Source organism: Anabrus simplex, chromosome 11 (genome assembly GCF_040414725.1).
Source record: "Anabrus simplex isolate iqAnaSimp1 chromosome 11, ASM4041472v1, whole genome shotgun sequence".
NCBI classification, from domain to species: Eukaryota; Metazoa; Arthropoda; class Insecta; order Orthoptera; family Tettigoniidae; genus Anabrus; species Anabrus simplex.
In genome coordinates this window covers 75,847,738-75,874,394 of record NC_090275.1, presented here as the reverse complement: position 1 = coordinate 75,874,394, position 26,657 = coordinate 75,847,738, and the positions used below count along the sequence as shown (strand labels likewise).

At 39.1% G+C, this 26,657-nt stretch overlaps 1 protein-coding gene across 1 annotated transcript in view; it reads right to left on the bottom strand.

Annotated features, from left to right (window-relative positions):
- Positions 1–10,672: 10,672 nt before the first annotated feature.
- LOC136883538 (cilia- and flagella-associated protein 251) overlaps positions 10,673–26,657 on the bottom strand; it is a 50,996-nt gene continuing 35,011 nt past the window's right edge. The window contains exon 3 of the mRNA XM_067155910.2: positions 10,673–13,637. Coding sequence (XP_067012011.2) covers positions 12,960–13,637 — 678 coding nt within the window. The 3' untranslated portion in view covers positions 10,673–12,959. The remainder of the gene's footprint in view (positions 13,638–26,657) is intronic.

Genomic DNA, 26,657 nt, shown 5'->3' with positions numbered 1-26,657 from the left:
TCGTACCGATTTTGCACAGACACCTGTCCTGAATTCTGATCCTGAATAGAGCTCTTAGCCTGCAATCTCCTTCCCCTTAGAACATTAGACCACCTGTCTTCTACAACTCCTCCCTTTCCTTCCCCTCCCTCTTGTACACCTACTGTAACCTGTACGTTGTTTGAGGGAGTCCTATCTTCCTTCCTGTCTTCTGTGAGAATCCTAATTATCTCCCTCAAACTTTCCAACTCCTCCCTCATACCCCTCAATGCCTCGCCACACCCACAGAAACTACACCACCTTGCCCTGGTGATGATTAGTTACCCTAATTTATTTTATTGTGTTAGTTCGCTTACCTAATTTAATATAATTTAATTTTTTTGTTAGTTTTACCAATATATAGCTTAGGTTAGAGTTAATGTGTTCCTTGAAGGAAAGATCAAATGGAATCAGTGAGCTATGTGATATTAGTGCGTCGAGATCGGAAGAGATCAGAAAGTCGATTGCAAAAGCAATTTATGAAGTGCTGAGGAAGAGAAAAGCTCAAGAAATGGCAAGCGGGCAAACGCATAGTGAAAATAATAGTTTGAGGGAAGAAGCAGAAGTAAGAGGAACTATGAATAAAGGGAGAAGCATGAGTTTAAAGGAACTATGGGGTAAGAAAGGGAAAAGTGATGAAGGCATTGTAACGAGAAGTAAAAAGTTAAGTAGTATTAGTAAGTAAGCTAGGTAATATGTGGAGTTTCGATTGGTGTATTTGAATTGTTATTCAAAGGGGTTGATTTGGTGATATGTGAGAGTGAATAGGGTTATGTGGTAGAGTGTTTGATAATGAGTACATAGTGAGTAACAGTGACGATGATTAAGTGATTTAATGTGGAGTTTGGGTCATTGCGGATTGGAAGTGTTTACGGTTTGCTAAGAGTGATAGATGCATGTAAATGATAAGAGGAGTTTGGGCTAAGAGTGATTAGAGTTGTATTGTGAACTGTACAAGAGAGAGCAAGTTAATGCTGGAATTGTATTGTTATTCGTAAAGGGCTGATTTGGTGGTTTATGAATGTGATTACTTATGGAGTTTGGTGTTAGAATGAAGGGCAGATAGAAGGTGATTGGAATTTGGGGGCAGCTACAACGTGGTTAGAATTTGGTCTGTGAGTGGTTAGAGGTAATGTTAATAAGCTAAATTAGGTAGATAGTGGAGTGTGTTTGTTAATTGGATGCCGTTATGCATCACTAGACCAAGCGCCAAAAGTTGGTTGCGAGATAATCGCGTTTAAATTTGGTTCTATGTGTAAATTCGAGCGAACATAATTTTACTAAATATGGTATTACTGGTGTTGTAGGATAATAGATTGTACCTTCTCACCAAATTTCAACATTTTTATACTATCACTACATAGATTTTCTTGAAGAAATGGCGCTTAGTCTACTGATGCAATTTAAGGTTTTTCTCAAGTGCGAATAATGTATCACGATGCTACACCAAAAACCCTCAACTGTTGAGTATCTACTGAGTAAAACTTCAAAAAATACAACGTGGCGGCAGCCACGATTAAAAACTGAATCTCCTACTGTCTGAAAAGGCCCGCTAAGTGCTTGATCCACCACGAGCCGCGCCACAACTCCGGTACATTATTCAAGTTTTAGATGGAGAAATTCTAGAAGGAAAGCTATTCTCTAAAGTCGTTGCTATAACGACTTACTGATTTGAGGAATTTCAACTTATCTGAGTCAAATACGTTTGTAAGACATGAGCCATTGTAGTCTGTACAATTTTTGAATGAATTTTCCTTCACGATGGGCCTATTGTGTTCTGAGAGTACAGTATTGACGTGATATTTTTAAGCCTTGTTTTGTTCTGCTTGAGACAGAAAATGTGATGAAAGATGTTTTCTCCCATAAATACACACAAATCACTGGATAGGTAATAATATTGTTGCTCTCAGTTCATTCAATCTCGAAATCAGGATATCCATTAAACCTATCTACGTCATCCACGATGTCTGAATCTGCTTGAAGATTCTGGTAAAATTGTTTGGCATCTGCAGGTATTAGGTGCATCAGCGAACCAAAGTCTCTCAGTTTGGCTTCAGAGATAATAGGTTTTCCTTTTGGCCAAAATGGTATTAATGCCTGGTGAAAGGGAACTCTACTTTCCCGTGGTCGTCTCTGTCTTGACTTATTTAGATTTACTTCCTGAGATTCACCATCAAATTCTAGAGAGTGATTCTCAGACTCAACCTTCTTAGCAAGCTGCATAAGTAGCATTGTCCTTCTCCTTACTTTTGGGAGTACTTGATACATCGCTTAACTTCGTCACTTGATAAACTACACAGTGTATCACCACGTAAAAATGTCAGCACTATCGAAAACGCGGGCTCCTTCGCTGTCATCCGCGCGCAATGTGAGGAATGTGGCGCTTGGTCCAATGATGCAAACTGGAACGTCGCATAGTCTACTGATGCAATATACATTTTTACTGATTCCCGCTTTGTCGCTTAGGTTTTCTGTTTATTAACAACTAACGGCCTCTTGTAATGCAGTGGGGAATTTTTTATAAATAGTTCAAGCCTTCCTCTACAAGATGGCGCTAAAATCTCAATTTTCGTCAAATGGCGCTTAGTCTACTGATGCATAACGGCATCCAATTGTATTTGAGTTAAAGTGATCAAGTTATTTAGGATGTAATTTAATATTGAGTTTGGGTCATTACGGCCTGGAAATGTCTCCGGTTTGCTAAGAGTAAAAAATTTAGTTAATTGGTAAGACATTGAAGGTTGAGGTCATATGTTGTTGCATAGGTAGGCACAGCTCAGCAGTTTGAGCAGGAGGTGAGTTGGTGTCAGCTAGCCTGGGTTAGGGAGGAAGCAGTCAGCCGGGTTTTGCTAACATCACAGGATGAGGAAGGCCATTAGCCTTCCAGGGTATGCCGGTGTGCGATTCTTATTTTATTTGTTTTGTTCTGTTTCTGCCGAAAGGTATTTTATACTTATGCAGAGTTGCCAGCCACTGTTAAATCAGAGCTCAATTTTGTTTGCTTTGTCATTACTTAATTACTGTTTTTCTTATTCTAGTTGTCTTGTAATTTTGTAATATACATTTAAATTTGTTTTGATATGTTGGTTGGTGACGTATTGCCATGGCGATCAGATCTCCAATAGGAGCTGGCCAGGGGCCACCTTGCCGTGGTGATGATTAGTTACCCTAATTTATTTTATTATGTTAATTCGCTTACCTAATTTAATATAATTTAATTTTTTGTTAGTTTTACCAATATATAACTTAGGTTAAAGTTAATGTGTTCCTTGAAGGATCGCTTGGTTTAAATACTGTAAGATCCGAGGAAATAAATAAATAAATAAATAAATAAATAAATAAATAAATAAATAAATAAATAAATAAATAAATAAATAAATAAATACATACATAAATAAATAAATAAATAAATAAAATAAATAAATAAAATTGTAACAATCGTGTGTCTGTACATTGACTATTTTGTCGAAATTTTCTTGCAGCTATCCGTTTAAGGGGTAATAATGACCACCTGCATATTTTTTAGTTTTAGTTTTCTGAACGTCCTCATTTTTACCTCCCTCCCCAACAATCAGGGTTTCAGCACAATCTGCCAGACGAGCTAGAAGATTGAAATTTAGCAAAATTATACGTTTTAGCCTGTAACCAACGGAAAACTTCGAAGATCTTTAAATTTTTCACTTTTTATTCCCGGAGAATATCGAAGTATGAAGGCAATTTTAATGACGATGCAGACCTTCGTTTTGAGTTATTTCGCGGCTAAACAGTAAGTCCTATCACAAAAGGGATGACACAATCTCCGTTCAATTTCGAATTATCTACAAGTTTTGTTCCATGCCATTTTGTCGTAGCCCTATCCCTTATACTGTAACGCTCTTTGTACTTGATAGTGTCTTTACTTACTATCAACTTGCTAGAAATAGCGTTGTAATTGAGATTTGTTTTTAGGAGAGTGCCCTTGATCGGGATGCTAGACAACAAGATATCAAAGTACTCAGAACTGACAGTACACAAGCGCGCAGAGTGCCGAGAAGCGTGCAACATGAGAATATAACAGTTCAATACATCGTGCCAACATTACCGTAAACAGTGTAATTCAGAGCTCCATACATGTGCATAAAGAAGTTAAAGGGCCACTACCCAAGAGAATTGCCGTGGTAGGTACACGTGAAAACAGAAGTAATAGGGGAAAGGAACTCGCGAAAGAGAATTTTGGAAAACAAGTTTGAAAATAACAAATATATTATACCAGTCTCAAAGGCGTAACAAATTATCTTTACATCAGAACAAATAGTATGAACCAGCATATGGCGTAATAAAAGCATTAAGTTTGATTTTAAAACACGTAGGTGATACAAAATTTGATTACATCGTCATAATCGAATTCCTAAGCACCAATCACTACAATCTTTGGACATATGTTCCGACACTTCAATTAGGGGAAAGAGAAAAAGGGGGAGGGAACCCATAGATTCTGAAATCAGTTTCTTTGCATTATATTACACAATACGCTAGAAGGGAGGTACATCAAATAAAGTTTCAGGCTCGTGCCAGTAGAATACAAAGTTGGTAGTGTCATACACTTGCTAGATAAGCTCACAAATTGATACAATGTTTACAATAGGACATCAAAAAAATGTAACCTCATGCCAAACAATTCTAGAGATTCATAATAGAAATAAACCAATCTCCAATCCAGGGAGTGATCCTTTTGGTAGATTAGAAAAAAATAGGAATTCTAACAAGTGATCCCAGAAGGGATTAAAACACACATGCATGCGCAGAAGCGATAATAAAATTGAAGCTAACCGATGAACATACAAAATAATTAGCAGACCACATCTTTTGAGCAAGCACCATTTTACGCAAAGTTAACAGATAGATGGGATAAGAAAAGAAAACGAGGAAATAAGAAACGGAGGAATGGGATAGGATAAGGATCTAGCCGCCAAGTCCCCAGCACTAACAGACGCGATGCAAAAGTTCATCTCAGAAGGTAGGAATGTGTATGGGCTAGAATTTTAGATCAGCTGTCCAGTACACCATTTACAAAACATTTTAGGAATATAAATGTCCAAAAGGCAAAACATTTGCGCTGCACGAATACTCAGATGTGTCCTGAAGGGACCAAAGTTCAATTTTCGTTACTACGGCGAAGCCCAAGTATAGCAAGGTAGGGCACGTTAAATGATAGAAAGAAACAGTGTCTGCTCACCCTTGACAGAAGTCCAGCACGAAGTTTACAAGTAAAACGGACACGGTCCAGCCGTGTACAGAGTTCCAGCTCCCACTGTCTTTAACAAGGTTATACCACAACTAACCTGCCGAATGAACGACGCAAGGCCATATATATATATATGCCAGCGGGGTAGATCGAGAACATGCTATAGGCGTGACGTCAGAGTGGATGCGCCATGCAGGCGAGCAGTGACAGCAGTAGTACAAGCAGCCGGGAAGCCGACAGTTCGTAACAGCAGACGGAGAAAAGAGCACCAATTCGAAGGGGAGATTTTTTTTTACGTAAGGTAAGCACAAACAGCTCGCAACAATACGTTAGATATGTCTCTATTTCTCGAATGTAAGTAAAATTTGCATTGTTTACACGCATAATTCATGCTTTGAATCACTTACAGGAAACACAGAATCATCAAATTCTACACGAACATTGGTCCACGAAGTAGACGATTGTGAGCAAAGTGCTATATCTGTAGCTGTCATACAATAATCCGAAAATTAATGCACTGTGAGATAATCTTACCCAAATTTCACCGCATTCAACGTTTCATAGTCAATCTGACCCATGACTAGATCAGATACGAGAAAATATCATAGGACCATCCATTTAGACAGCTACGAGTAAATACGGTGTTTTATGGTACAATCCCTTTGTCGATATGGCGTATCCTTTAGCAGCAGTTAATCTTTAAATGACGGTCTGCAATATTGTAAACATGCTTTTGCTTTCGTATGTCGATCTACGTATATTCACTGACGTCGATTTATAGCGAACGAGAAAGGATGTGCCTGCTATAGTAATCAGTACTCCCCGCATCGACTTTATCTGGCAGTAGGAATGGGGCCTTTCTCCAACTCCTGTGCAAGTCACATTAGTAAGGAGTGCCTACCATTGTCATGAATAATTTCCTCCTCGATTTGGCTTGCAGAAGGCAAGGGAGCGAGCAAATTTGTTCAAAACTCCCCGACCCGATTATGCATGCAAGGGTGCCCGCCATTATAAACAAATGTACCCACCCAATAGGTGACTGGCATCAGGCATAGTGGCATGCTATTTTAATGGAAACTCACCAAGTCGGTGTGACTGGCAAAGGGGTCTTTGATTATAATGATAATAGCACAAGTCAATTTTGACTGGCAGTAGGGAAGTTGCCTGCCATTATAATAAAATCTCCTCAACAGTAATCTGTCTGAAAGTAGGAAAGAGGGCCTGCCATTTTAATGTAATATTCGCAAATCGATTGTGAATGGCAGTAGGCAAGTGAGCCTGTCTTTATCATCACAACTCCGCAACCAACATTTTACATTGGAAACAACGTATGGGGACCTGTCCATGCCGTTTGTCTGATAACGTTAAGAGACATGCAATTTAAGAGAAATCTTATTCACTGCATGTACAGTAATTTCCTTCGATATCCGTATACAATGTAGAATACCGTAGCGAATCACGGGTACATTTGCTAGTAAAAAAATAAGAGAAAATTGTTGGAAAAATGCACTAAATATAACATTTAATATAATAAAATCAGTGCATAATCTGCAATTTATTGCTCTAAGGTGTTGTTTCAAAATTAAAATAGTTGCACATATTTTTGCTGTCCGATTTCATACTGAATGTCTCATAATGGACTGCTACAAGACTTCCAGGTTTTAACAGGAGTGGAAATTTTAAAAGACTGCATTTGTGTGATCTCAAACTGCAATATTTTCTTTAAAAGAATACAGTATATAGTGTTTATGTGAGTTTAACTTGACTGTAATTCATATCTCAATCTAGTGTTTATAAGTTCTGTACTTATTATCAAAGTGTATGGCCAAATGTGAGAGTACACGTAGATCAATAAACAAGAATGACAAAGTTGCGCTCCAAAAAATCAGACAGAACTTAGGGTTGAATCTTAACTGAAGAGATCGTATCCATAACTCACTTTTTCTTTTACAGTTTTCTTTACGTTGCACCGACACAGAGAGGCCTTACGGCGACGATGGGAGAGGATAAGCCTAGGAGTTCGAAGGAAGCGGCCATGGCCTTAATTAAGGTACAACCCCAACATTTGCCCGGTGTAAAAATGGGAAGCCATGGAAAACCATCTTCAGGGCTGCCGACAGTGGGGTTCGAACCCGCTATCTCCCTAATGCAAGACCATAGCTGCGCGCCTCTAACCGCACGGTGAACTCACCCGGTCCGTAACTTACTAAGTCAGTTTTTGACGAAATTGAGAAATCCATTGGGGTTTTTGTGTAATGTGTAGTCCTATCTACGTCGCTAATATTTTATTTCGAAAGTCACTTTGCCATGGTAAAGAGGTTGGGAATCGTATTTTTTCCCCATAACTTACTATGCTAGTGCATAAGTCAGGCCGTGATGTCTTCCAAATACTGCTAAATCTAAAACACATACTTAAAAGTTAGCTTGTGTTTTCCAATTCTGATGACGGAACAGCGAGTTTTCTTGTACGACAAAAAGGAAAGAGGGAAGCTTTTGCGAAGGATGCGTACTTGGAGACTTAAATGAATGCCAAGTATTAAAGAAGAAATTTGATTTTTTCTTGGAGGAACTCTTGCGGAATGGTCGATGGAGTAGAGGAATGCAATAAAATATCTGCAAAGAGAAGGAGGAGAAGAATAAGGATCTTGAAGAACATCTGATGTTCATTTCTCGCTCTGAACAAGCTCAGTTATACTACAATCGAGCTCTGAAGTACTTCACATAAGATACAGGTGTCGTTGATCATGCAGTCTTACACTACGCTGAAGAAGAGCCATTTGTGTATCATTATACAGAAGTTAAGACTAAGAGTACACGCACGCACAGAAATGGTGTCCGACATAAACAATCAACACTGCCCTACTCCAGTACTGGAAAGGAGGGGAAGGGAGTAAACGGGTAGTGTTAAACGTCACTCCAGTAGTGGAAAAAAGGAAGGGCCTGATGGGGTAGTGTTGAAGGTCCCTCCAGTACCGAAGAGGAGGGTAGGGAGTGAAGGAGTAGTGCTAAAGGTCACTCCAGTACTGGAAAGTATGGGGAAGGGAGTGAAGTAGTAGTGTTGAATGTCACTCCAGTACCGAAGAGGAGGATAGGGAGAGAAGGGGTAGAGTTGAAAGTCACTCCAGTACCAAAAGGAGGGGAAGGGAGTGAAGGAGTTGTGATGAAGTTTACTCCAGTACCAAAAGGAGAGGACGGAGTCAAGGAGTAGTGTTGAAAGTCACTCCATTACCAAGGTAGGGGAGGGAGAAAAGGAGTAGTGTTGAAGTTTACTCCAGTACCAAAAGGAGAGGACGGAGTCAAGGAGTAGTGTTGAAAGTCACTCCATTACCAAGGTAGGGGAGGGAGAAAAGGAGTAGTGTTGAAAGTCATTCCAGTACCAAAAAAGAGGGAAAGGAGTGAAGGAGTAGTGTTGAAGGTCACTCCAGTACCAAAATGAGGGTAGGGAGTGACGGAGTATTGTTGAAGGTCACTCCAGTACTGAAGAGGAGGAAAGAGATTGAAGGAGTAGTGTTAAGGGCGCTCCAATACTGAAGAGGAGGGGTGAGTGTGAAGGAGTAGTGTTGAAGGTGACTCCAGTATCAAAAAAAGGGGGAGTGAGGGAATAATGTTGAAGGTCACTCCAGTACCAAAAGGAGGGCAGGGAGTGAAGGAGTAGTATTGACGGTAACTCCCGAGGGGAAGGGAGTGAAGGAGTAATGTTGAATGTCACTCCAGTACCAAAAGGAGAGCAGGGAGTGAAGGAGTAGTGTTGAAGGTAACTCCAGTACCAAAAGGAGGGGAAGAGAGTGAACGGGTAGTGCTGCAGGCACAGTGTGTATTACTATACATCTGAGGTGCTCAGCTGGGCGCTCGTTGAGGCTAGCCCAGTGTAGCCGGGCTGGCGCGAGGTAAATGCGGGCAGCTTACGTAGCAAGCAAACGTCACAGTGAAGTGAGAGAGCGAACACATTTTGCAGGGCAGGGCACAGTGATGTTCGATTGTGATTACGAAGCTCTCCCCCAGAACTCAGCGAATGCTGATTGGGGTACAGTATATAAAAAGGAGCTGTAATCACAAGGACCGTTTCAAGATGTTCTGGTTTGATTTATACTGCGATCGATACACAGTGTCAATTTAATTTTCTTATACACTCAAAGAAATGTAACCCGTTGTAATTTGTGTGTTACGATTTACAAAGTCCGCCTCTGTGGTGTAGTGGTTAGTGTGATTAGCTGCCACCCCCGACGGCCCGGGTTCGATTCACGGCTCTGCCACGAAATTTGAAAAGTGGTTCGAATGCTGGAACGGGGTCCGCTCAGGCTCAGGAGGTCAACTGAGTAGAGGTGGGTTCGATTCCCACCTCAGCCATCCCGGAAGTGGTTCTCCGTGTGGTTTCCCACTTCTCCTCCAGGCAAATTCCGGGATGGTACCTAACTTAAGGCCACGGCCGCTTCCTTTCCTCTTCCTTGTCAATCCCTTCCAATCTTCCCATCCCCCGCCAAGGCCCCTGTTCAGAATAGCAGGCGAGGCGAGGTACTGGTCTTTCTCCCCAGATGTATCTTCCAACCCAATGTCTCACGCTCCAGGTCACTGCTCTTGAGGCGGTACAGGTGAGATCCCTCGCTCAGTCCGAGGGAAATACTAACACTGGATGGTAAGCAGATTAAGTAAGTAAGTATTTCGCTTACAAGTAAATGGTTTTAAAATGTCTAGTGGTTGAATTAATGAACACGGCAAAAGCCGCTGGTACATGCTATTAGAATATGTTAGCAAATTTTCACAGTTTTGGTAGACTGATATTTTTCCTAACAAATAAAGAACTTAAATTATTGATAGGCTAAATTTCTTTATAAGATTTATCTGGGTCCGCCTCTGTGGTGTAGTGGTTAGTGTGATTAGCTGCCACCACCGGAGGACCGGGTTAGATTTCCGGCTCTGCCACGAAATTTGTAAAGTGGTACGAGGGCTGGAGCGGGGTCCACTCAGACTCGGGTGGTCAATTGAGTGGAAGTGGGTTCGATTCCCACCTCAGCCATCCTGGAAGTAATTTTCCTTGGTTCCCCACTTCTCCTCCAGGCAAATTCCGGGATGGTACCTAACTAAAGTCCACGGCCGCTTCCTTCCCACTTCGATGTCTATATCTACCAATGTTCCCATCCCCCCCGCAAGGTCATTATTCAGCATAGCACGTGAGGCTGTCTGGGCGAGGTTCAGGTCATCCTCCCCAGTTGTATCCCCCGACCCAGTGTCTGAAGCTCCAGGACACTGCCCTTGAAGTGGTACAGGTAGGATCCCTCGCTGAGTCCGAGGGATAAACCGACCCTGGAAGGTAAACAGATAAGGAAGATATACACGCATATTTGTAATTTCACGTTAGTAATGATCAATAATTTAATGACTATAGTACACAGACCAATTCATAACAATAAATATAAAAAAGAGGAAACTGAGTTTTAGATCATTAAGTTTATAAACCTTTATTCAACAAAGTTCTTCTTGCAATTGACTGATTTGAACATTAACTGAGAAGAAAATTCTTCCCACACAAAAATGTAATTCGTCTACTTTTTAATACAATAGTGATGTAATACTGAATTAGTACATGGCTTTGTTTATATACAACATTTTTATATTTAGTGAGCAGATCGACTATTTAAAGCAAATTTTGATCCTCTGCTTTAAGTTAGCACGTTTCAATTTTTCTCATGTTAATTTAATTATACAGATACATATTTTTTTCGGTAACATTTCATATAGGCAATTGCTGATTTAAATTTCTATAGGACTACAGATCGACTTTTGGAAGGTAACTCTTCATTTAAATTAGTATACAGTTTGATATTTTTTTAAACATTGCTTCACTTTTGCCATTGCAGAGTTAAACTGGTATAGAGATTAAATTTGCAAGACAACGTTTCAATGTTGCTACCATAAATTTAAATTAGCAAACAGATAGATATTTTTAAGACAACCATTCACTTCTGTCGTTGCTGATTTCAATTAGTATACACCAGTGGTTCTCAAATTGTGGTACGCCTGAGGTTTTTAGTGGAGTACTCGTACAGTCTACAGGGGGGGGGGGGGGGAATGAAGAAAAATTGAAATATGGAAATAAATAAGAAGGTAGTTAAATGTGCACAGTATATATCGAGGCACGCTTCGCTTGAAAGTTTCACCTTCACTACGACACATCAGAAAACTGTGTCACTCATGTAGACACATAAATCCTATTGAAATGTAGATGGTTCGAAATGTATGATTTCCAAAATTAAGATCGAACATTTTTCATCTTTATTTCTTAATTTGATATTGAGTCTAAAACCTAGCGTTTTGTGATACTTTCATACAAATAGGGTACCGTGTGTTACTAGATTATTATTGTATTATTCTTGATACTGACACAAATTCTTAAATTTCTTGTGATGTGTTATAAGAATGTATTTCATTCATTTCTCGAACCTCTTCCTCTGATTAGTAAGACAGGATGATCTCCCAAGCTCCCAGAACGAAAGCATTTGCTCTAATAACAGTTACAATGAAGAAAAATTATGGCGTTTGTGATCTCCAAAACACGACAGATAACAGCGAATTTAGTCGATGTTATAATGGCACAAACATCAATCATCAGTTACTTAATGTTTATTATTTCCTCCAATTTGTATTTTAGAATAAGTGTCCTTTGATTTTTAAATTGTCCACAGCGTACAGTTGTCAAAAACTGGTTATGGACCGCATTATCACATCCCTTTTTCGAATCAACATGCCCTGAACTTTCTTGTACAGCTAGGCCCATCACTTATTCATGAGAGACATGTCGAACTCCTTGCAACGCCTTCTTTTCGATGTGTATTTAAAAGAATGGTTTATAACCAATAAAAATGACTTAATAATTAGCTAGGTACTCGTATTTTTAAACCTATCACTTATGGATTTTTCGTGGGGGGTACATTGAACTTCTAGCCATGAGTGAGGGTACAATCTCATAGTAGTTTGAGAACCTCTGGTATACATTATTAACATGTTAAGACAACGTTTTACTTTTGCCACTGTTGATTAAAATAAATACACATATTGTTCTATTTAAGGCAACGTTTTAGAGTCACCACTTAAGTTAGTATACAGATCTAATCCTTTAAAAACAGACAATCTTTCATTGTTTGTCACTTCTCAATGATTTAATTTTTTAAGTCTGTGTTATGGTAATAAATTATGTAAATTGGTAAATTCGTGGTCTCCTCTACCAAAAGTTATTATACCTCACAAACCTCTTTCGCAGGAAGGAAAGAAAAAATTAATAGAAGGACTCAAGTGGTATTGAGAACGAAAGCGAGCAAACGTTCCCTAGTGGGCTTAAGTCACTAATAAATAATATATTTTTTAAAATCATTTGGAAGAACCTTTTCTTTGAAAAATGCACTTATCCTTGAAGATTTTGGCAATGAAAGTCAAATTATGGTAGTTTTGAAACGCCACATATATCTGTGCTTACTGATTTAATGAATTATAGTTTCTTTAAGAAACAATGAAAACTACAAAGAAAATGGTGGTAACTTCAATTATAAAAAATTTAGTCTCATCGTGCGACTTCAGAGAACACGGGAATAGAGTTCATTCTGGATGGACAATTCTGGCAGTACGGTAGGTGGAATGCCTTAAATACGAAGTATGGTACATGATAGGCTAACTTTAATCATGGTGCGAAGGAGTACGTTATCAATGACAAGTGAATTTTAATACCTCATCGGGGTGTTACAGGCATTTCTGCAGACTTTTTCATATCTTTGTCACTTTCTTTAGAATGGTCTTCAAAATCATGGTGTTCATCGGAGTGACCTTCTTCAGAACTCGAGTTATAAGGAACCATGACGAATGACTGATCACTTTCTTCGGCTTCGTCATCATCATCGTCGTCGTCGTCGTCGTATTCCCCGTGTTCTCCTTCTTCTTCCTCCTCTTCATGTTCCTTATGTTCCTCTTCCTCCTCCTCTTCCGTTTCTTCATCTTCCTTTTTCTTGTCCTTCTTTGGTTTTTTCTTTTCTTTCATTTTCTCTTCCTCTTTTCCTTTCGGTTCGTCTTCCTTCTCAGATTCTTCTTTCATACCTTTCTTCATACCTTTTTTCATACCCTTCTCTTCCTCCTTTTCTTCTTCCTGCCTTTTATTTATTTTTTTCTCTTCTGATGTTTCTTTTGGTTGTTCTTCCGTCACATCTTCTTCTTTCATACCTTCCTTTTCCTGCTTTATTTCCTTTCCTTCACCATAATGTTCTGTCACGCCTTCTTTTCCTTCATCCATTTCCTTTCCTTTTCCATTATGATCTTCCTCTTTTACTTCTGGTACTTGCGTTGTTAAGTCTTCGGGTAACGGATCCTGACCTTCCATGTTGGTAGCTCTGCGGTATCGAGGGCTGTTCATTCTCTGGAAGAGAAAAAATACTTAAGTAAATAAAAAGGTAAAGATATATATTTGGTAATTTCAGTGTAATATCTTCGAAACTAAGACACAGAGAACTTTTAATTTTACGTTATGAGTGTAAATAAAACATGAATTATTTAGTTAGTAACATAGTATGGAACAGAACTTGACTTCAATTACAGCAAACCCAACAAGAAGTTGTCTTAATGATCTACTGTAATGCAAAACAAGCCAATACAATTACATACACAAACAGGTTGTATTAGATTGAAAGGGTGTTTCAAAATTGTTTGTACAAACAATAGGGGTGAGTACAATAAAGTACGGAAAATATATAATAAACATAGATCCCGATACCACACATCTCCGAGATTTATGAAGTAATCACATTTGTAACCGTTATAATGTTCTTCATGCTACGTGATCTAAGAACCAGGCTGCATACTGGATGTCTACTTGTAGCGGCGTGAAAACCGGTAGCCTACTCCTGTCGAATAACACCAAGGGGTCTGCTCAATGCTTAACGTCCCCATCTGACGGACGAATCACCTTCAACAGAGTCATACGCCCTCACTCCATATGCATACTGCGGAAAGATTTGGAACTGAATCCAGTCTCTTGGCGTCCAATCTACTCTGCCAGCCAACATTCTGATGGTGAAATGTTTTCGATCAACGTGACTCGAAGCGGCCTACCACGGTGTCAGCGCCTTAACGATCATGGCCACAAGGCGGGATATTAGTCCAATGAAACAGTCAGTTTTAACAGTTTGTTAAACAATCCTAACTGTAACATTCACAGTCAGAGTCGTTAAAATTATCGTTTAATATAATGTTTCTTAATTCCGAGGTCCACAGTTCATTGTCCTTAGAGATAGAAAATTGAATGAGGTTCCTTTCTTTTGGGCATATAATATATGTTTTATGACGGTATGTAAATCGTGGTCGCTTCTGTGGTGCAGTGGTTAGTGTGATTAGTTGACACCCCGAAGGTCCGGGTTTGATTCCCCATAAGAGGACTGAAATGGAGAACACTCTGCCTCGTGATGTCAATTGAGTAGAGAGGGGTTCAATTCCCACCTTAACTATCCCAGAAGTGGTTTCCCGTAGTTTCCCACTTCTCTTCCAAGCAAATTCGGAATGGTAGCTAACTTAAGGCCTTCCCTCTTCATTGTCTATCCCTTCCAATCTTCCCATACCTTATAAGGCCCCTGTTTTGCATAGCAGGTGAGGTGGCCTGGGCGAGGTACTGGCCCTCATTCCCAGTTCGCATTCTTCTCCGACCCAAAGTGTCACGCTCCAGGACACTGCCCTTGAGGCGGTAGAGGTGAGATTGCTCGCTCAGTCTGAGGGAAAAACCAATCCTGCTCGGTAAACGGATTAAGAAAGAAAGAAAGAAAGAAAGAAAGAAAGAAAGTCGTAAACCGTGAGGATTGTTCACAATATTTTTGAAATTATAATTACAATATTAATTTTAGAACTAGAATGGGAAAGATATCTGAATATACTGTATTAGTGAGTGATACGTGAATGATATCTACACCATTAATAAAAAAATGATGATTATAGTTTGTTTGTTTGTTTGTTTGTTTGTTTGTTTGTTTGTTTGTTTGTTTGTTTGTTTGTTTGTTTGTTTGTTTGTTTCAGACGGGCTCGAAAACTACTGGACCGATTGAGAGAAAACAAAACTTCAATAAGATAAGTTCCAGATTTCAAGTTCATAGATATTTAATCAGAAATAAGCATAAACGTTTATACTTTTCTAAATATTTGAGTATGAGTTGATAGAATTTGATGATGCTCCTTTACGAACGAAAAATGTCATTCTATTTCAGCTAAGTTGTTTCATTTTCACGTATACTACTGTTACTATTGGTTTTCTTTCTTTCAGATAGTTTATAGATGTGTTGCTCAAAATTAGTTTCTGTAGACTGAACAATCTAACAGTTATCTATATGAATAAAATCGTAACGATTATGTGTCTGTACATTGACTATTTTGTCGAGATTTTCGTAGCTATCCGTTTAAGGGATAATAATGACCACCTGCATATTTTTTAGCTTTAGTTTTCCGAAAGTTCTCATTTTTACCTCACTCCCCTCAAATCAAGATTGCAGCACAATCTGCCGGACGAGCAAAAAGATTGAAATTTAGCAAAATTATACGTTTTAGCCTGTAACGGACGGGAAAACTTCGAAGATCTTTAAATATTTCACATTTTATCCCCGAAGAATATCGAAGTATGGAGGCAATTTTGATGACGATGCAGACCTTCGTTTCGAGGAATTTCGTGGTTAAACGATACGTCCTATCACAAAAGGGATGGCTCAATCTCCGTTCAATTTTGTGTGATCTACAACTTTCGGTCTATCTCATTTGGTCTTATCTCTATCCCCTATACGCTAGGTTTGTCTCAATTTCTCGAATGTAGGTAAAATTTGCATTGTTTACACGCATAATTCATGCTTTGAATCACTTACAGGAAACATGGAATCATCAATTTCTAGACGAACATTGGTTCACCCAGTAGCCATATGTGAGCCAAATGATATGTTTGTAGCTGTCACACAATTATCCTAAAATTAATGCACTTTGAGATAATCTTACTCAAATTTCACCCTATTCAACGTTCCAAACTCAATCTGACCCATGAATAGAAGAGGTACGAGGAAATATCATAGGACCAGCCTCTTAGGTTGCTAAATACGGTGTTTATGGTACAATCCTTTTGTCGATATGACGTACCCTTTAGCAGCAGTTAATCTTTAAATGAAGGTCTCCAATATTGTAAACATGCATTTGATTTCGTATGTCGACCTACATATATTCACTGATGTCGATTTATAGTGACCGAGGAAGGATCTGCCTGCTATTGTAATTAGTACTCCCCGCATAGACTTTATCTGGCAATAGGAATGGGGTCCTTCTCCAACTCCTGTGTAAGTCACATTAGTAAGGAGTGCCTACCATTGTAATGAATAATTCCCTCCTCGATTTGACTTGCAGAAGGCAACGGAGCATGCAATTTTGTTCAAAACTCCGCTACCTGATCGTGTTTGGCTGTATGCAAGGGTGCCCGCCTTTATAAACAAATGTATTCACCTAAAACTTGACTGACATTAGGCATAGTGGCCTGCTACTTTAATGGAAACTCACCAACGCGGTGTGACTGGCAGTAGGAAAAGGGGCCTTTCATTATAATTATAATTCGACAAGTCAATTTTGACTGGCAGTAGGGAAGTTGCCTGCCATTATAATAAAATCTCCTCAACAGTAATCTGTTTGAAAGTAGGAAATAGGGCCTGCCATTGTAACAAAAACTTCTCAAATCGATTGTGACCTCGTAGTAGTCAATAGGGCCTGCCATTATAATGTAATCTTCCCAACTTTATTGTGAATGGCAGTAGGCAAGTGATCCTGTCGTTATCATCGCAGTTCCGCAATTCACACTTTACATTGGAAACAACGTATGGGGACCTGCCCATGCCGTTTCTCTGATAACGTTAAGAGATGTGTAATTTAAGAGAAATCTTATTCACTGCATGTAGAGTAATTTCCTTCGATATCCGTATACAATGAAGAATACCGTAGCGAATCACGGGTACATTTGCTAGTAAAAGATAAGAGAGAAATTTGTTGGAAAAATGCACTGAATATAACATTTATTATAATGAAGTCTGAAGAATAGTGGAAGTGCTTATTCAGCAGAAATTAGAATCTTCAACCACTTTATTGTTCTAAAGTGTTGCTAATTTTTAGCTGTCCGATTTCATACTGAAAGCTTCTTCTACCAACTCTAACCCACATCATTAATACCTCACTGGTAACTGGCATATTCCCTTCCCTTTGGAAATGTGCAATTGTTCGCCCACTCCCCAAGACCAACAATCCTGTGGAACACAAAGACTTTCGATCCATTTGCATTTTGCCATTTCTGTCCAAAATTTTGGAGAAAATAGTTTACAGACAAATAACAGCATATTTAAATAACAATATGCTTCTTGACAAATACCAGTCTGGTTTTAGAATCAATCATAGCACAACTACTGCGCTACTCAAAGTTACAAACGACATAGGAGTAGCTATGGATAAGGAAGAAGTTACTATTTTAATTCTTCTAGACCTTAGTAAGGCCTTCGATTGTGTTGACATGGACATACTAATAGCAAAATTACGTGGTCTTAATTTCTCACAAAGCACACTATCCTGGATGTATCCCTATCTCTGTGATCGCCGGCAGTGTGTATCTACAGGTGAAAATTTCTCTTCATGGCAATCTGTAGAGACTGGAATACAACAGGGGTCAGTGCTAGCGCCACTCCTATTTTCGATCTTCATTTCAGGACTAACACAAGTAATTAAACATTGTCAATATCATGTGTACGCAGACGACATGCAAATATATACACATGCACATCCTCGTGACTTGCCCACTTCAATAAATAATATTAATGACGACCTAGGAAGAATATGTAGGTGGACCGATGGCCATGCACTAAAAATCAATACCCAAAAATCGCAGTGTATTCTTTTAGATACCCAGAAAACCCACGAACGACTTACAGACGTGCATACCCACTCAGTAACATTAAGAGGCACTACGTTGCAATTCAAAGACACAGTTAAAAACTTAGGGATGATAATGGATAAAAACCTTAGTTGGAACGATCATGTAACAGGTATATGTCAGCGAGTGTTTTATTCCTTACATTCCCTTAAGAAACTCAGAGGGTTACTCCCCCCAAAATGTAAGAAAACTGCTTATCCAAAGTATGGTAATGCCTATATTCGACTACTGTGACGTAGTATACAGTAACCTGAACGCCTCACTTTCCATCAAGCTCCAAAAGGCACATAACGCATGCGTTCGATTTATTTCAGATATACCAAGTTTTATCCATATTTCTCCCGCATTTGATAGACTTTCATGGCTACGCTTAAGAGAGCAACGAAATTTACACACTGTTTCCTTGTTACATCGTATACTGAACCATAACACTCCTGAATACCTTGCCACACAATTCCATTACCTAGCATCACCTTCTAGTATTCCTACCAGATCATCATCCACCTGAGTACTAAGCATTCCCATTCACTGCTCAACTGGCTACAGTAGATTATTTGTAGTCGCCGCCAGCCGAATTTGGAATTCCCTACCTGCTGAAATTAGGAGCGTGTCAAACCCACTCCTCTTTAAGAAACTCTGTAAAACCTCGTTAAAAAATAATAATAATTTTTATAACATAGTAGGATTAGAGCATAGCTAAGTTATTAGGTTAATTAAAACATTTTATTGATACCCTAAGATATTAAATTGTAGATAATTTAGTGTATATTTAACTCTTCATGTAGGTGTATGTATGGTTGGACAGAATAGCAGGCTTCATAGCCTGAGTCCTGCCATATAATACAAGACAATAAATAAATTAAATAAATAAATAAATAAATAATAATAATGATAATAATAATAATAATAATAATAATAATAATAATAATAATAATAATAATAATAATAATAATAATAATAATAATAATAATAATAATAATAATAATATTGGACTGTTAGAAGACTTCCAGGTTTTAACGGGAGTGGAAATTTTAAAAGACTGCATTTTTAAGTGTGATCTCAACCTGTATTATTTTCTTTTCTTTCTTTAAATGCAGTACCTATATTGTAGTTTATGTGAGTTTAAATTGACTGTAATTCACATCTCAATTTAGTGTTTACAAGTTCTGTACTTATTATCAAAGTGTATGGCCAAATGTGATAGTACAAGTAGATCAATAAACAAAAAGATCTGGCAAAGTTGCCCTCCAAAAATCAGACAGAACTTAGGGTTGAATCTTAACAATTGGCTTTACGTCGCACCGACACAGATAGGCCTTAGGGCGACGATGGGAGAGGAAAGGCCTAGGAGTTGGAAGGAAGCGGCCGTGGCTTTCGTTAATTTTCTGTGCGAAAATAAGAAACCACGGAAAACCGTCTTCAGGGCTGCCAATAGTGGGGTTTCAACCCACTATCTCCCAGATGCAAGCTCATAGCTGCGCGCCCCTAACCGCACGGCCAACTCGCCCGGTCCGTAACTCACTAAGTCAGTTTTTGCCGAAATTGAGAAATCCGTTGGGACTTGTATGTAATGTGTAGACCTATCTATGTCGCTAATATTTTATTTCCCTATACTTACTGTGCTAGGGTATAAGTCAGGCAGTGGTGTCTTCCAAACACTGCTAATTCTAATACGCATGCGTACAAGTTAGCTTGTATTTCCCATTTCTGATGAGGAAACAGCGTGTTTTCTTGTACGAGAAACGAAAGAGGGAAGTTTTTGCGAAGAATACCTACTTGGAGACTTCAATGAATACTAAGTATTAAAGAAGAAATCGGTCTATTCTTGGAGGAATGCAATAAAATATCTGCAAAGGAGAAGGAGAAGAAGAAGAAGAAAGATATTGAAAAATACCTGATGTTCATTTCTCGGTCTGAACAAGCTCAGTTACTCTACAATCGAGCTCTGAAGTACTTCACAGATGATACAGATATCGTTGATCATGCAGTCTTACACTATGCTAAAGAAGAGAAATTTGTGTATCATTAAGGTAATTCCGGGAGAGTTGTCGCACTTTTTATGTCTTTTGTTATATCTCGGTATATTTATTTTAAAAATTGTTGCAAATTCATCGAGCATAATTTGAAAACATGTACATTTGATCAGGGATGAACAAAATATTGGCAATTGAAAGTAAATGGGAGAAAGGAGAGAACAAAGGAATTGTTGCATCTACGGCGTCTCTCCCTGGATCCCGGTATAGATGCCGACTTTGCTCGGGAGAGATGCCGCAAGTAAAATAATTAATGACAAAATCAAATTTAAGTCTATTTCTTCAATTTTAATATAACCGAACACTAGAACGCACTACAAGACAAACATATCCATATAATATAATCATTCAATGGTAAAAGAATCTATCTGATAATTTACAACATTAAATTAATCATAAATTTCGATTTACTATGAATGTGCATGTGCAATGGATTCTTCACTGTGTTATATAAAACCCCACGGCACTTAAGGCCCTTGAAAGGGCTCAGGCCTGCCCAGCGACCGTTGCTCAGCCCAAAAGCCTGCAGATTACGAGGAGCCTGTGGTCAGCACGACGCATCCTCTCGGCCGTTATTCTGGGCTTCCGAGACCGGGGCCGCCATCTCACCGTCAGATAACTCAATTCTGATCACGTAGACTGAGTGGACCTCGAACCAGCCCTCAGGTCAAGAGAAAATTCCCTTACCTGGCCCGAAATCGAACCCGGGGCCTCCGGGTGAGAGGCAGGCACGCTATCTCTACACCACGGGGCCGTCGTGTTATATAAAGGAAACATCAAAATCACAATGAATATAATTCTGTCCTGACACAATAATTTGAAAACATGTCTAAGGCAGGATTCTTGAATCAAAAACGGATGTTTATCCTCGTACAAGTTTTTACAGATTGTTTCTTAAAACTTTGTACTCTAGCAATCTTGCTGCAACAGTCGTTATATGTGGAGCAAGATTCATGCAGCCACTGTTTGTAACTCAAACACTAGATACAGTCATCCTTTTTTGAATATCAGTTTGACTTCGGTGATTATTGAAGTAGCTGTACCTGCTGGACCCAGAGAGCCTTTTCCCAGATTTCCTGACTGCATTCTAAGTTTCAGTGTTCGTTCCGTCATTATTCTGTAGTATGATTCTGCCTCCCTGATCAGTATTTCCTTGGCTTTCAGTCTTTTAACAGCCTCTCTTAAATTTTCCTCTGTCTATTGACGTCTTTTAACAGTGCCCTTACTTTTATACTGAGCAGGCATGTTGCAAATTTTTATTTCTGAAAATAATATAATTTTATATAATAAAATAATGTTACTAATGAAATCAGTAAAATAGATTATGTATATTAAAACTTGTGAGACGATAAAATATTCGAATAAAATACCGGTACACTCTGAATAGTATTGAATGTTTCCAGATCGCTTGTAGAATCTGATAGCAATGAGGCATCTCACCCGGATTGTTGTGCGGCAACTCTCTCAACTATCAGGGAGCGACGCCGCACCCTCCTGTTGTCATACCTCAAGGCTATCATGGCCCAAAATGAGCTTACTCTCAACTACAGTTATGCTTCTGACGTCTACTGTACTAAAACGGCAACTCTCTCAACTATCAGGGAGCGACACCGCACCCTCCTGTTGTCATACCTCAAGGCTATCATGGCCCAAAATGAGCTTACTCTCAACTACAGTTATGCTTCTGACGTCTACTGTACTAAAAACGTCTGATTTAAGCATTTGAAGCCAACTTAATATACAATAAATTAACACACGCAAAAACTTTGTCAGGAGGAAACGTGTACTCGCCTCAATATATCGGCTATAATTAGCGTAATGTACGAGCAAATTTCGTCACACTCGCAGACAGCAGTTCTTCCTTAGAAACTGAAAAACCACACATATTGCCATCTAGCTGTAACGAGGGGAACCTTTAGCTACAGTGTATGCGGCATCTCTACCGGGGCGGCATCTGTCCCGGATTTACCTTATACAGAAGTTAAAACTAATAGTACACGCATGCAACTGAAATGGTGTCCGACATAAACAAGCAACACTGCCCCACTCCGGTACTGGAAAGAATGGGAGGGATTGAAGGGGTAGTGTTGAAGGCCACTCTAGTACTGGAAAGGAGGGAAGGGAATGAAGGGGTAGTGTTGAAGGACACTCCGGTACCAAAAGGAAGGGAGAGAGTGAAGGAGTAGTGTTGAAGGACACTCCAGTACAAAAAGGAGGGGAAGGGAGTGAACGGATATTGCTGAAGGCACAGTGTGTGTATTGCTATACATCAGAGTGCAAAGACGGGCGCCCATTAAGGCTAGCCCAGTGCGACCGGGCTGACCTGACGTGAATGCGGGCAGCTTACGTAGCAATCATTCGTCACAGTGAAGTGAGAGAGCGAAATACTGCGCTCGATATAAACAGTCAGTTTTATTTTCTTACATTTATACACTGAAATGAAATGGCGTATGGCTTTTAATGCCGGGATATCCCAGGACGGGTTCGACTCGCCAGGTGCAGGTCTTTTCATTTGAATCCCGTAGACGACCTGCGCGTCGTGGCGAGGATGGAATGATGATGAAGACAACACACACACCCAGCTCCCGTGCCACGGAACCCGGAACCCCTGTGACCAAAGGCCAGCACGCTAACCACTTAGCCATGGAGCCGGACAATTATACACTCAAAGAAATGTAACACGTTGAAATTTGTGGGTTACTATTTACAAAGATGCAGGTTTTAAGCGTACTATGATTTATAATTCCTTGGATGCGAACGACTGCTTTTCTTCTTCTTCTTCTTCTTCTTCTTCTTCTTTCATCTTTCATTAGTTTTGGCCAACTGTGGACTACGTTAATTCGATTTCAGCTGCTTCTGGGCTTGGATCTGCGCCCAGTAATCCTCCATTCTTTCACTCTGCTACCTTCTTCTCTCTTCCGTCCATGGTGTTTGGGTCCGCAAACTAATTTTTGCTTGGAAATTCTTTGTGTTCTTTATTTTCGACTTGTAAGTTTCCCTGTTGCTTATTTCCGATCCTTGTATTCCTATTTCTGTCAGGTCCTTCTTCACTTCCTGGCGCCAGCGTACCACACTTTTCCTAGTCTCAGAAAACTTTACTATCTGATTGGTCAGTCTTTCCGGGTCCATTCTGTAGATGTGTCCAAAGAACATGGCTCTACTGTTCCGGATGGTGTCTGAGATCTTTTCTATCTTGCGGTACAGTTCTTGGTTTGCTTTCTTTCTGTGTGATCCATTGTCTGTTCTTAGGGCTCCCAGTATCTTCCTTAGAATTTTTCGCTCCACCAATTCTAACTTCTACCTTTATCAGGTTCAAACATTCAGCTGCATATAAGGCTTCTTGACGGATCATTGTCTGATAATGTCTGAGTTTTGCATTAACTGAGATCTTCTTCTTGTTATAGGTGTTCATACTTAGCTTGTATGCCAAGTTCATTTTGTTGATTCTCGATATCAGTGCCTCAGTGTAGTATTTAAATTTTTATATTTCTGTTATTCATTCAGCAAAAAAGTTATTTATTTACATAATTCAACAAATTTACTGCATGATTTTGCACAGTGTTGTAGTGTTATGTGACTTTTCCCGTTCAATGAATTTCTGAAAAGAGTACTGTGTTTAAAATTTATCAAGTGACCGATGTTAAAAGTTGGCCTCTAAATGGTGAAGGAGTTTCACCATGAGTGAGGACATAGATATTTACTATCCAAGATAGAATTACTACAATGTAAATGTATACACCAAATAGATACACACTATGCCTTTAAAATAAATAACCTAACCGATGTTATTCCCGGTAAGGATGACTGGATTGATGGTGAGTTTATCATATAATTTAAACCCAAGCAACAACAAATCACAGCTTATCCATCTTAACTCCATATTTTATTACTAGCTGATGTATCCGTGCTTCGCTACGAGATTCTCAGAAAGACTGATTTGGTGGTTTTCCTAACTGAATTCAACATAGGTCATTACAAAAACGTCAGTATAAGTGATAGGAAATTTAATAACTTCTTACATAACTACACTAACTTACGACATAACTAAAGTTATAGTAGTTATGTAGTATTTATCGATACGACCACTAATAACATAAATAACTTTTTTGAGAATATTACATTTCAGGCCTTCCCCTAAACTACCATTTCACTCAGTGTGCATAAAATTATTGATAGCCTAGATTATAGCGACTTATTACCCGACTTTGCATACCAATTTTCGTGAAGATACGACCACTAATATAATAAATATTTGAGAATTACATTTTAGGCCTTCCCCTAAACTACCATTTTTCTCAGCGTGGATACAATTATGTAAAGCCTATATTGTAGCGACTTATTTCCCGTCCTTGTCTACCGATTTCCATTAAGATTCGATCACTAATAACATAAATGTTTGAAAATTAATTTTTTTTTTTTTTGCTAGTTGCTTTACGTCGCACCGACACAGATAGGTCTTATGGCGACGATGGGACGGGAAAGGGCTAGGAGTGGGAAGGAAGCGGCCGTGGCCTTAATTAAGGTACAGCCCCAGCATTTTCCTGGTGTGAAAATGGGAAACTACGGAAAACCATTTTCAGGGCTGCCGACAGTGGGATTCGAACCTATCTCCCGAATATTGGATACTGGCCGCACTTAAGCGACTGCAGCAATCGAGCTCGGTAAATTAAATTTTAGGCATTCCCCTAAACTGCCATTTCACTCAGCGTGAATACAATTATTTATGGCCTAGATTATATCGACTTTGCATACCGATTTTCATTAAGACACGACCACTAATAACATAAATATTTGAGAATGAAATTTCAGGCCTTCCCTTAAACTGCCATTTCACTCAGCGTGAATAAAATCATTTATAGCCTAGATTGTAGTGGTTCATCACCCGACTTTACATATCGATTTTCATTAAATTCTCTTCAGCCGTTTTCTCGTGATGCGTGTACATACATACATACATACATACAGATAGACAGACAGAGAGAGAAATTACGGAAAAGTAAAAAATACATTTCCTTGTTACTGCGGACATGACCGATACAGAAATACCATTCTTTTCAAATTCTGAGCAATGTACAGAAAAAACTCTTATTTTATATATATAGACTAGCTGATGTACCCGTGTTTCGCTACGGGATTCTCAGGAAGACTGTCCTTGTGGTTTTCCTACCTGAAGTCGTCAGAAGGAATGTAGTGATTAAAAGCAACGTTATATAAAATACTCGATCAAATTAATAAACCGCACATTTTCTCACTTTTGACGAACAGTACTACAGTGGCGATCTTACGATCCAAAGTTCCAGTGCTGTAATGACCAGACCGCAGACAGCCGTGTACACTTCTATGCCATTATTCCGTTAAATATGCACACTGCTCATTCCAGTCAGTGCCTCAGAGTTGGAATGGAATAGCTCGAATGCTATGATGAACCAGTTTGTTACGTATCAGTAGTATCAGAAATTTATCTAAATCCCCAGCTACTTCCCGCCAATTTTCAGGCAGGCTATTATATTCGGTACGACCGGGTGAGTTGGCTGTTCGGTTAGGGGCGCATAGCTATGAGCTTGGATCCGGGAGGTAGTGGATTCGAACTCCACTGTCGACAGCCCTGAAGATGGTTTTCCATGATCTCCAATTTTCACACCAGAAAAATGCTGGGGCTGTAACATAATTAACGTAGGGGCTGCTTCCTTCCCACCCCTAGCCCTTTCGTATCCCATCGTCGCCATGAGTCCAATCGGTGTCGGCGCGACGTAGAGCAAATTTAAAAGAACTTAGTATACAGCAGTAATACCATCTATCGGAGATGAATGGCAGCAGAGACGGCGCTGATATGATCTTAGCAACAAAAACCCATATTCATGAATATCTCCGTTATCATAGCCGGTGCGGTAAAAATGCATATGACGAAAATGATCAGAAATTTAATTCTGTATAACTTTAGTTATGTCGTATTTATCGATATGACCACTAATAATATAAATATTTGAGAATTGAATTTTAGGCCTTCCCCTAAACTACCATTTCACTCAGCGTGAATAAAATTATTTATAGCCTAGATTGTAGCGGCTAACCCCCCGACTCTAAATACCGATTTTTATTAAATTCTCTTCAGCCGTTTTCTCGTGATGCGTGTACATACGTACAGACAGACAGATAGACAGACAGACAGAAATTACGGAAAAGTAAAAAGTGCATTTTCTTGTTACTGTGGACATGATCGATACAGAAATACCATTCTTTTCAAATTCTGAGCAATGTACAGACAAAACTCTAATTTTATATATATAGATATTAAAAATGTTTCTAAAGCACCTCTTAAAATTTAGTAAGTTTAGTGAAATTTGTAATTCTTTACGGACATTACAAACATGGAGGTTGTACGGCCTAACTCTTTATTGTATCCAGTCAAAGTACATAAACTACA